Source organism: Salmo salar, chromosome ssa18, assembly GCF_905237065.1.
Source record: "Salmo salar chromosome ssa18, Ssal_v3.1, whole genome shotgun sequence".
NCBI lineage: Eukaryota > Metazoa > Chordata > Actinopteri > Salmoniformes > Salmonidae > Salmo > Salmo salar.
The window spans coordinates 7,306,648-7,319,403 of record NC_059459.1 but is presented as its reverse complement, the minus strand read 5'-3'; the positions used below and the strand labels follow the sequence as shown (position 1 = coordinate 7,319,403).

Here is a 12,756-nt window from a genome sequence, read left to right as displayed (position 1 = left end):
CGCTACCACCCCCACCCAGCCCAGGCTGATTAGCCAGACAACCCCAGGCCCTGCCCACTCGTACCGGGGTGCTCTGAGCCTCAGTTAGGCCACAGGATGGACCACAACCAGGTTGCGCTCCAGACAGGTACAACAGTGGAACAGAGATCTACCAAATGTGATAAGGCCGTTCTCTACCACGGTGATGACCATCAGTACAACCACATTCAGGTAGTGGCCAATTATTTTGCAGAACATTTCAAAGCTGTTGATTATCTCCATAGCAGCCAGGTTACAGGTGAAGATGTCTGTTGTCGTTGGTTTTGCCGTGGAAACTGTCGGCCTGGTTCCGAGCCACAGGACCCAGGTATTGAGGGGTAGGAGGAGGAAGTTGGCCAGGTAGAACACAGAACAGCAGCATTCCGGGTTCTGGAATCGGAGACCACTCGTAGGCGGGGTGGAGGGGGAGAGCGATGTTGGTGGTGTTGGAGGGGGAGAGAACGAATACCCTTCCATAAAGAGGTCCTCAATGGGTGTCCATGGACAAGAAAGGAGGTGAAAGAAAGAATGTGTGTGTGTGTGCATGCGTGTGTATCTGTGTCCGTGCCTGCGTGTCTATTACTGAGGCAATCAATGTTATAACTAAACTCTGGAAATTGCACTAACATGAATATAGAATTGGTCTGTCAAACATGCGAAATAATACCATAGATTTGAATTAAATACATTTGAACAAACCTTATACTGTCTCAGTCAAGTGTGAGTGACGGATCGTTCTCTGTAGGTGATTGTGTAGGGTAACCTACCCAAACAGATATACTGATGTTATAGCACACACACACACTTATGTCCTTGAAACATTTAATTGAAATATTGGAGAATTCCATTCATTCCTATGGAGGACTGCTTCTTTTTGGGAGTGCCAATATGGCCGACCGGTGGCTTCAAAGCCTCTCATTGGCCAATACATGGCATCGGCAATCCAGGGTTTATATACATTAATGGCGCACACTGCACTCCAAGAGATCGTAGAAAAAACTGGCATATAAATCAGAAACTAGATTTCCATCCAACCATTTCATGCGCATGTATTACTTGACGCACGAAAAAAGTCCCTGATGATGGAAATAGGATATGCCGTTACAATGTTATAAATGCCGACAGACAATTCGTTCGTTCGACATGGTGGGATGTTTTTGTGTCGGTACATTTTATTATGCGAGAAATGGCAGTGGAAACGCCTCTATGTGCAAATATTGGTACAATAACCATCATATCAAAGTAACTTGTGGTCCTCCCACTACGACTCGGAAAAACATGCTGTTTTTTAGGCTACAGATCAATTATGATTAACTTCATAGGGTGGTGTACTTGATGAGCTTGATACTCATTTAAATATCGAGGTTCTTATTCTGGTGACATGATGATCGATGCTTGGCTGCCATTTGACAATAAAAATAAAATCGCTGTTATCCATAATAATATCATCATAATGTAGGTAGCCTACCTGCACTATCCGCGAGCTGTTGGCTAGAGCGCACGTGGGCACATTTGCTCTATAACGGTTTTTGTGACAAAACCATCAGCAGCGTTGAAGATGTGATGGAAACACATTGAATTTGTATTTTTCATTCGGTACATAGGAATTTAACCTCAAAAGTTATTTTTTATGTGCACATCATCACGCACAGACTTTTATCCACAATAAGTCCGTTTGAAGGAAACATATTTGGTGCCTGTTGTTTTATGCAGATTTCAGAATATTGGCATGAGAATTTGTCACAAATTGGATGGAAACCTAGCTATACATGTAGATACAATATATATATTTTTATAATGCTTCTTTGCTTGACAACTAAGTTATTTATTATTATTATTTTACTTTTTTATTACTATGAAAGGTATCTTTTATGTCATTGGAGGATTTTGCGCCCCACATACATCGATCCCTTCACCTACTGGAATAGTGTTGTACTTCTATTCTATTCTTAATGCTGGTAAAATTAGATTTAGCTATATTAAGTAATTAAGTATTTTGGAATTGAAGAAGGAACAAATATATATTTTCTTTGAAGACTGTGTTAGGCAAGAGAGATGGATTGAGTTGGAAAAAAAGAAAAGGAAGTGTAAAGAAAGGAACCATATCAAGTAAGGTTTCATGAATAAATGTAAAGATTTTCATGTATAAACATAAGCATTTATAATGACTTACACTATACATTGTTATAGTGTAATCTGAAAAGTAGTCAAACAGTGGTTGTAAAGTGTTATGATTAGCCCTCATGGGGTAAGAGATTAAGAAGGAAAAGTAATCTTACTATCTGACTTTATTCAGAAACATTGAGAGACACTTTATTGAGTAATTATTTATGTACAACAGATACAATGAGCAACAGCTTTGAATTGAGGCGAGTCTAGATCTTTACAGGAAGTCTATATATATATATATACCTATCTCGTTTTTTAAAGAATATTCTAGATTTAAACACATAAAGTAGTCAAAAGATAAATAGTCTTAGTTGCATGTTCCAAGGGACGCTTGTCAATATTAAAGCACTTAAACTCAATTTAGAAGTTCCTGTATATTTAGCAATTATACACATTAAGTCAGGTGCAAGGTGGTGGGAGTACTTATATAGTATAGAATATTGTACATAAACATTTAACTTTTGTCTTATACACAAATTCAGAAGATAAAATTGTTTTTAGAAATGGCATCAACAACAAACAAGATGAACATATCAACCACAAAGCCCAGCACAAATGTATGGAGAGTACAATTAATATATAAAGTTCCATGTTACATTATCTTATCCTCTCTCTCTCTGACTAAAATGGAATACATGTATAGTATATAGCAGAATTTTGAACATGAATTGAAGTGTTAATAACCTGTTAAGCCATTCACCATTGCCTTTAAGTCAGTTAAATATGCTTCACATGTGGCTGTTGGCCATTGTCCAGCCTGTCCCAGGACGATCATAGGGGGCACTTCCTGCAGGAATGGTTGATTTCCAGGGTGCCATCTCAGCCCTTGTCCCTCTTTCCAGATATACCATAACATTCCCATCCGAAGCTGATTTTTCGTTCTGGGGGAAATGTACAGTAAACAAGTGGTCAACTCTTGCAAACTTTATTGAATAATTACCAAAAATGCACGACAGATAACCTGATTGAATACCAAACATGCTCGAGACGGAAAACCTGATCGAATACCCAAGCAGGAAACTTAATTGAATTCCAAACATGCTCACATAGTTTTTGGCCGCACTTGGTTTTCCCATTGTCTCCTTCCCATTAGTCCTGTTGCTCTCCTGCAGTTCCAGTTTCTCCGTGACTATATCCATCTTGGTCATGATAGCAGCTACTGAGTGTTCTAGTTGGAGAACCTGTCTGACCAACCTTTGATGGAATAGAGGAAAAATAATTGCCATCAGAGTAGATGGTACACAATGAAAATTGTGTAATGCTGGACATGACGGCATTGATGTGTGGTTTGATATTTACTTCCTCTGATGCACTATAGATACAAAAGTATGTGGACACCCCTTAACATTTGTGGATTTGGCTATTTCAGCCACACTTGTTGCTGACAGGTGTATAAAATCGAGCACACAGCCATGCAATCTCCATAGACAGACATTGGCAGAAGAATGACCTTACTGAAGAGCTCTTGTGGCTGAATGGAAGCAAGACACCGCATCAATGTTCCAACATCTAGTGGAAAACCTTCCCAGGAGAGTGAAGGCTGTTAAAGCAGCAAAGAGGTGGGCCAACCCCATATTAATGCCAATGATTTGAAATTAGATGTTTGACAAGCAGGTGTCCACATGTAGTGTATTTCTAGTCTCATTTTAAAGATAATTGTTGTCTGACAACAACAATCCATGTACAGTATACATCTCGACCTCAGTATGTAACCAACTCTTGATGTTTCGTAAGATTATAAAAAGCTTGTGGTTCTCATATGACACAAGTCAATAAGGAGTCATTCATGGTGCACGTACGTAGATGTTTGTTTGGACATATTTCTTTACAAAGTGTCCATCTTTGTAAATGGTATCAGCTTCCTGCGCTTAGTCTCTCTTGATAGCCTATCTGATTTTGCTCTGGGAGCCGAGGTTACCCTGCGTTATACTCAAGGCAAATATTCAACACACCTCTGGAAGTCCTCTTGCTTCACCAGAGTGTTACTTGGCTTGCCATGCTCATCCATATCCACCGTCAATTTCTCCAGAGAGCCATTCCCATAGTTTTTTCCAAGGTTGTTGAGCTTGGCGCTAAGAGCATCCTGAGGATAATGACATGAGAAAATACATGAATGGATTTCTTTTATCATATGAATAGCAGAGGGGTTAGGTTAAATTGCTAGTTTGGCCAAGTCCACTAACCCTCTTCTCCTCCAGCTCCCTCTTCATCCTTTCTTGCTCCTCTTGGTCTAGAATTTGGTTTCCATCATGGTCGAATTTGGAGAAAGCTTCAGATATCTCATGGTCGGCATGTCCCAACCTGTAGGGTTAAGACAAGAGAGGAGAGTATAGACTAGAATCGGAATGCTATTCATTGATGTCTACGGATTTTTCTTCTGTCCGTGTGGATAGTCACCTACTCTTTGAGAGTTTCTCTAAAGTCTTTGAATTCTAGTTTGTTTGATCCAGATCGTAGTACTTTCTGAACATCGGATATCTTCTCCTTTTTCAAGTTCAATTTCATAAATGTCTTCATGTAGCTCTGAAACACAAAAAATGTATGCATGTTATTTTTTTGTTGTTGCATTATATTATATACACTGAGTATAGCGAACATTCGTAACATTATTGAGCTGCATCTCCCCTTTAGCCTCAGAACAGCCTCAATTCGTCGGCGCATGGACTCTGCAAGTTGTCAAAAGCATTCCATGTTGACTGCATTGTTTTCCACATTTGTGTCAAGTTGGCTGGATGTCCTTTGGGTGGTGGACCATTCTTGATACACACGGGGAACAGTTTAGCATGAAAAACCCAGCAGCATTGCAGTTCTTGACAACAAACTGGTGCACCTGCGACTACTACCATACCCCGTTGGAAGGCACTTAAATTTCTTGTCTTGCCCATTCACCCTCTGAGTGGCACATATACACAATCCATGTCTCAATTGACTGAAGGCTTAAAAATCCTTCTTTAATCTGTCTCCTCCCCTTCATCGACACTGATTGAAGTGGATTTAAGAACAATAAGGGATCATAGCTTTCACCTGGATTCACCTGGCCAGTCTGTCATGGAAAGAGCAGGTGTCTTTAATGTTTTGTATACTCAGTGTATATATTATATTCTGATTTGTATCATATGCCATCGTACATTGGTATAATATATATGTTTACCTGTTTGATGATGTCAGTAATCTGCAGCTCATCCTTCTGGGATGACAGCTCTTCCTTGACCTCAGAATATGTGTCGTTGATGATGGCCAGAAACATGTTCTAGGGAAGAAAATCCATGAAAATAAGATGGCAAAGTGTAGTTTACACTTTGAAAATCTAGTAGAAAGTATTTTGTTCAGTTCAACTTACAAGCAGCACAAAGAAGACAAAGAACACATAGGTGACGAAATAGATTGGCCCCAGGACTCTGTTGGCACGTTCAATGGCATCATAATCAAAATCTCCAAGAATAATCCGGAACTGTGTAAAACTACAGAGAAAAAGGAAAGCAATTTGAGTAATTGATTAATACTGTTTTCAAAATCTGGCCAATTGCTTGCGTGGGTCTTGGATTGTTATTTATTTACAAGAATAATAACTATTTTTGGTGCTCTCTTACATGCACTTGACGAAGGTGCTGAAGGATTTCACCTCCGTACCAAAGAGCAAGTAGCCAAGCTGAGCGTATGCAAAGAACACGATGAAGAACATAATGGCGAATCCCATGATGTCTTTGGCACAGCGGCCCAGAGTAGAAGACAGCTGAGTCATAGTCTTATTGAAACTGATGTACTTAAAAACCTAGAGGTAAGAACAGAAGGAGTCAAGCTTTGGGCACTGCCAACAATTAAATGAAATGCATTAAAGTATTGATACATTCTGAGGAAGAAAGAAGTAATCTACCTTGATCCAAGCGAAGAACAAGTTCACTGCATTCATGTTGTTGTATTGTGTTTGCCAGAATGCAAGAAATTCAAAGTCTGCATAAATGTCAGGTTGTTCTAAGAGTTTACCAAGTAATTTGTCTACTTTAATGGTGCGAAAAACATTGAAGATGATTGCGACAATGGCAAGCTGTGGAAAAACAGATTTGTGTTAGGTTTAGGTTAGGTTTATCATAACTCATAAATCAGCATCAATCATCCTCCTCAACTATGTAGCTCACCAGCCACCACTGGTTGATATGTAACTGATGCGATTCTTGTATTACTGAGTACTTAGATTGAGAATGATGTTTCAGCCTGTCCTCTCACCAGTATGACAACCACATCCAGAGTGTTCCAGATACTGCTGAAGTAGGAGAACCCGTGGATTCGGAGCTCAAGAATCTCCTCCACAATGTAGTAGAGGATGAACAGGCAGAACACCATCTCACAGCCAATGATGAAGTAGTCCCAGTAGGTGATGTAACGAATCAGCTTCACCGTTCTAATCTGATATGAGGGTATCGCTCCACCAGTGGCCGGAAATTCAACCAATAACCTGCAGAAAAGGAAATCACTTTTAGCCACTGGTCATTTGTGAAAGAATACATGTATAATGTCCATATTAGGACAATCATGGAAGACATCCAAAGTCACCTGACTCAGTCTTAATAAGGACACCATATACAGTGCCTATAGAAAGTCTACACCCACTTTGGATTTGTCAACATTTTATTGTGTTATAAAGTGGGTTTAAAATGGATTTAATTGTCATTTTTGGCAATGATCTACACAAAATACTATGTAATGTTAAAGTGGAAGAAAAATTGGATTTCTTAAAACCATTAATTAAAAATTAAACACTAATATACCTTGAATAGATAAGTATTCACTTCCCTGAGTCAACACATGTTAGAAACACATTTGGCAGCGATTACTGCTGTGAGTCTTCTTAGGTAAGTCTCATAAGAGCTTTTCACATCTGTATTTTCACACCTGTATCATGGCTAGACAGCAATTTTCATGTCTTGCCATAGATTTTCAAGCAGATTTAAGTCAAAACGGTAACTTGGCTACTCAGGAACATTGGTAACCAACGCCAGTGTAGATTTGGCTTTATGTTGTAGGTTATTGAAAGGTGAATTTGGTATGGTATTTTATTAGGATATTTATTTCCTCTCCCAGTGTCTGGTGTCTGGTGTAAAGAAGACTGAAGCAGGTTTTCCTCTAGGATTTTGCTTGTGCTTAGTTCCATCACGTTTCTTTTCATCCTGAAAAACTTCCCAGTCTTTACCGATGTCAAGCATACCCATAGCCATACCACACAGCCTTATTCTGAAATGGATTAAATAAATAAAAAAATCCTCAGCAATCTACACACAATACCCCATAATGACAAAGTGAAAACAGGTTTTTAGACATTTTTGCAAATTTATATAAAATAAAAAAAAATCAGGTGCATCCTGATTAATGTTTCCATTGATCATCCTTGAGATGTTTCTACAACTTGATTGGAGTCCACCTGTGGTAAATTCAATTGATTGGAAATGATTTGGAAAGGCACACAACTGTCTATATAAGGTCCCACAGTTGACAGTGCATGTCAGAGCAAAAACTAAGCTATGAGGTCGAAGGAATTGTCCGTAGAGCTCCGAGACAGGATTGTGTCTCGGCACAGATCTGGGGAAGGGTACCAAAACATTTCTGAAGCATTGAAGGTCCCCAAGAACACAGTGGCCTCCATCATTTTTAAATGGAAGAAGTTTGGAACCACCCAAACTCTTCCTAGAGCTGGCCGCCCGGGGGAGAAGGGCCTTAATCAGGGAGGTGACCAAGAACCTCGATGGTCACTCTGATGGAGCTCTAGAGTTCCTCTGTGGAAATGGGAGAACCTTCCAGAAGGACAACCATCTCTGAAGCACTCCACCAATCAGGCCTTTATGGTAGAGTGGCCAGACAGAAGCCACTCCTCAGTAAAAGCCCACTTGGAGGTTGCCAAAAGGCACCTAAAGACTTTCAGACCATGAGAAACAATGGTCTGATGGTCTGATGAAACCAAGATTAAACTATTTTGCCTGAATGCCAAGCGTTACGTCTGGAGGAAACCTGGCACCATCCCTACAGTGTGAAGCATGGTGGTGGCAGCATCATGCTGTGGGGATGTTTTTCAGCTGCAGGGACTGGGATCGAGGCAAAGTTGAATGGAGCAAAGTACAGAGAGATCCTTGATGAAAACCTGCTCCAGAGTGCTCAAGACCTCAGATTGGGGCGAGCGTTCACCTTCCAACAGGACAACAACCCTAAGCAAACAGCCAAGACAACGCAGGAGTGGCTTCGGGACAAGTCTCTGAATGTCCTTGAGTGGCCCAGCCAGAGCCCGGACTTGGAGAGACCTCCCCATCCAACCTGACAAAGCTTGAGAGGATCTGCAGAGAATAACGGGAGAAACTACCCAAATACAGGTGTGCCAAGCTTGTAGTGTCATACCTAAGAAGACTCGATTCCGTAATCACTGCCAAAGGTGCTTATATAATTATATAAATAAGGTTTTTCTGTTTTTAAAGTTTTTTAAATTAGCAAATATTTCTAGAAACCTGTTTTTGCTTTGTCATTATGGGGTATTATGTGTTGATTGATGAGAAAAATATATATTTAATACATTTTTGAATAAGTCTGTAACGTAACAAAATGTGCAGAAAGTAAAGGTGTCTGAATACTTTCCAAAAGTACTGTATGCATGTTTTAGAATATTTTTATTCTGTATATTTCTATTCTTTTCACTCAGTCATTTAGGTCACTATAAGTCACTACAATGTTGTTGATCCATTCTCAGTTTTCTCCTATCCCAGCCATTGAACTCTGTAGCTGTTTTAAAAATCACCAATTTACAAGCATTTCGCTACACCCGCAATAACATCTGCTAAACACATGTATGTGACCCATACAATTTGATTTGATTTGACCTCATGGTGACATCCCTGAGCAGTTTCCCTCCTGTCCTGCAGCTCAGTTCAGAAGGATGACTGTATCTGTTATGTGTCTGGGTGGTTTAATACATCATCCACAGCATCAGTATTAACCTGACCATGCTTAAAGAGATATTCAATGTCTGATTTGTTATTGTTACCCATCTACCAATCGCTGCCCTTCTTTATAAGGTTTTCGAAAATGTTCCTGGTCTTTATAGTTGAATGAATCTGTGCTTGAAATTCAGTACTTGACTGTGAGACCATACATACACCACACATATGTTGTTTTTATGGGGTACAGAGGAAGGGATAGTTATTTAAAAAATTATGTAAACCCCTATTATTTCACATGGAGTGAGTCATTATAACTTATGTGATTTGTTAAGCCAAATTTTACTTTAGTTTTGCCTAAACAAAGGGGGTGAAAACTTATGCAATTACTATATTTAGTTCTTACATTTTTATTAATTTTCACTTTGACATTATGGAGTATTTTGTGTAGATCAATGACAAAAAAAACACAATTAAATGTATTTACATTTACGTTTTAGTCATTTAGCAGACACTCTTATCCAGAGCGACTTACAGTAGTGAGTGGATACATTTCTGCACTTTGTAACACAACAAAATGTGAAAAAAGTTCAAGGAGAGTACACTTTCTATAGGCAATATACATGAGAACTTGTGAGAGAGTCTACAGTGCTGTTACTGCGTGAAGTGGTCTGTTCTACCTACCTGATGACACAGAACAGATTGATGTTAGCGTTGTAAGTGGAGAAGTCTATGAACACGGCCCTGGTGCCATGGTCCAACCACAGGTTGTTATTCATCTCCATCAGGATCTCAGCACTCTCCTCCTTGGTCCTGTTCAGGTCCTGGTAGTACCCTCCACCGCTGTACGTGGTCAGCAGACCCCAGTGGGCCGAACCCTTTATCTCTTTCTCATTGTGGTATTGCCAGCTGCAGACATGGAGGAGAGAAGGTATTTTATCATAGGCCTTTCAGATCTACAGTCAATCTTTTCAAAGTTGTCTATTTGATTGACACCCAAATTGGTCTGAAAAAAGAAACATTCAAACACTTTGCCGTGAGACAGCCAAAGAACCAAAAGGGTTCTTTGGCTGTCCCCATAGGATAGCCCTTTTTAGGTCCAGGTAGAATCTTTTTCGGTTTCAGGTAGAACCCTTTTGGGTTCCATGTAGAACCCTCTGTGAAAAGGGTTCTACCTGGAACCAAAAGGGTTCCACCTGGAACCAAAAAGGGTTCTTCAAAGGGTTCTCCTATGGGGACAGCCGAAGAACCCTTTTAGGTTCTACATGGCACATTTTTTCCCAATAGTGTATGGTGCCATAGGAGTCAACTACAGCCATGTCAGGACAAACAAGCATTGAAAAGAACATTTGAACTCACGCAGTTCCATTAACAAGGCCAAAGTCCACCTCATCCTCCTTCTTCTCATTATAGACATCAAAGCATCCGGAGATCTCGTTGCGGAAGTCTTTGTGGACCTTACAGGAGTTGTTCATCACCTTGATCTGTCTCATCCTGGGTACCCCCAGCAGCATGTTCTCATAGTAGATGAAGGAGTGGTCTCCATTCTGTAGAGACTGGTCGTTGTACCATTTGGTCCAGTAGAGGCCATCCAGCATTGGGCCCTGGGCATACTGTTCAAATAGAGGTAAGTAGGCTACAGCATGAACAGGTAGAAGCATTTGCGATTTTTGTTGTTGTTTATAACAATGCATGAGTATTTCCTTTAATGTTGTATTATTATTATCTTATGATATCTTGATGTCACTTATGGACTTATGTCACCTTTGTGCTATTAGTGATCAAAGTAATTTCATCAGTACAAGTTGATGTCAGACAGTTCAATATTTCAGCAGGGTTAGAGCAGGGAGGGTACGTACCGTCCAGAAGTCTGCCATGCTGCTAATGGACTGAAATGTAACTCCGCTGCCACTGGGCGTAAGCACAAACAGGTCTGTCATGACTTTAGTGTAGTAGTAGGTATTGGAGCTGGTCATGCCATATGTCACTGAAAGACAACATATAGCGACATTGTTATATCCAGCCATCGATTCATAATATCAGACTTTGCTCAGAGCTCAGTCAGACCATGTTGTCCTTTCAAAAGTCCAAGATAAGGAAAGTCTGAAACAGACACGCAGGCCAGAGCCTCTCATTCAAGATTTGTCATTTAAGTGAAAATCACATCACAGAAGTCAAATCACGTCACAGAAGTCAAAGTGGCACCGATTAGAGCAGGTCATTTGTTGAAGAGATGGCACAATAGTCGTATCAAACAATGTAAATCCGCTGCAGACAAAGCAACAATGGCTTAAGCCCCATGCTCTTATCAGTGAAAGGCAGGAGCACTCTGCCTGTGTTCCTTTCAGTCGTAATGTCCCGCTGGACAATGCCTTTCAGCCAGAAGGGAGGGGAGAGGGTATTTTATAATAGGGCACTAAAGCAGATTGAAACAGCTGATGATAAATCAACACAATACACGGGTTTCAGTTTGCCAAAGCACAGTGATCATTTAGATGCCGATTACACTCAGATAAGGCATACTTTCTGTCTGTTTCGCCTACTGTCAACCAATCTGCATCATTACTAGATCTATGTACAAGGCACAGATCATACGTTTGCTTTGCTTACCCAAGACCTGGCACACTCTGACACAACAAAAAGGCCATGTCAGACTTTCAAAACAGAACATTTTATAGAAAATCATAAAAATGCCAAGTTAAGCCCTGCAACAACATTTATTGTTCCTGAATTGTACCAGAACACTTACTAAGAAACTCAAATAACACAATTTCTGTTAGTCATAAAAATGAATTATTGTATGAATTTCCGTTTTTAAGACACATGTACAGTAGCGGCAGACTTGAAATGATCATGTTACTATACAGTCATATCCTTACATTGAAATATGTATTCACTCAATATACATAGCCACGAACAAAAATAAACATGTATTGTTGACATACTTACATAGACATATATCCACGAGGAACACCAAATAGACCAGTAATTCCCTCAGTGTAGTCCTAACAAACAGTTCCCGGTTGTCCGATGTATTCTCAGTCAGTGTAGTGCCCCACAGTCCTACATAAACGAAGAACATCCGAACTCTGAGAACTCTGAAATGATATGCTAATTTAAGGCAGTACACATTTCCTTCCGTGACATACCAAGGAATGGGAATATTTCCTGCACAGCATTAGTCTGTACATAATTTCAACTTGATAACATTACCAGGTAAACTAATTAAAATGAAGCAAATACAAATACAACAACAACAAACTGTGGCGAACCAATTCCTACCTTTAAAAAATGAGCAGCATCCACCGCGTTTTTTCTCGGAACCGGTCTCCAGCGGCTTGACCTCGGTTGGGAAAGGGCTCGGCGTGGTCAGTTTGCACATGCTGTCGAAGGAGCCTTGGGGGTACAGGGGCTGGGGGTTGTAGACAGTGCTGATAGCCCGAGGTATGGGTGTTGGAGAGCCACAGTACCCCTGGTTCACCCAGGAACCCTTCCCCAGGCTGTCCAACTCACACTCCACCTGTCCACTGAGGTGGCTCTCCGACCGGTTGTTGAGGCGCTGCATTGGTGCCTGGTTGGGATCACCTGGCTCTCTACACTCCAGTATGGGATAATATTGCCGTAGGTTCTCAAGCAAGATGATAGTGAGGCAAGA

At 40.4% G+C, this 12,756-nt stretch overlaps 1 protein-coding gene across 1 annotated transcript; it reads right to left on the bottom strand.

The window, feature by feature from the left end:
- Positions 1–2,291: 2,291 nt before the first annotated feature.
- On the bottom strand, positions 2,292–12,756 carry pkd2l1 (polycystic kidney disease 2-like 1). Its single transcript, XM_014154269.2, has 15 exons — positions 12,384–12,756; positions 12,051–12,164; positions 10,961–11,088; positions 10,461–10,714; positions 9,786–10,010; positions 6,412–6,640; positions 6,062–6,232; positions 5,778–5,959; positions 5,528–5,648; positions 5,339–5,437; positions 4,589–4,710; positions 4,371–4,488; positions 4,140–4,270; positions 3,234–3,381; positions 2,292–3,068 (listed from the first exon to the last, which is right to left on the bottom strand). Exons 1-15 carry the CDS (start codon positions 12,664–12,666, stop codon positions 2,916–2,918), a joined length of 2,478 nt encoding a protein of 825 aa, XP_014009744.2. The 5' UTR covers positions 12,667–12,756; the 3' UTR covers positions 2,292–2,915.

Coding starts and splice junctions, on each gene's coding strand:
- pkd2l1 (XM_014154269.2), bottom strand. CDS start 12,666: ATGCAGCGCCTCAACAACCGGTCGGAGAGCCACCTCAGTGGACAGGTG. Junction 12,165..12,383: donor ATGCTGCTCATTTTTTAAAG/GTAGGAATTGGT, acceptor TCGTTTATGTAG/GACTGTGGGGCACTACACTG. Junction 11,089..12,050: donor CCTCGTGGATATATGTCTAT/GTAAGTATGTCA, acceptor GTTGTCTTTCAG/TGACATATGGCATGACCAGC.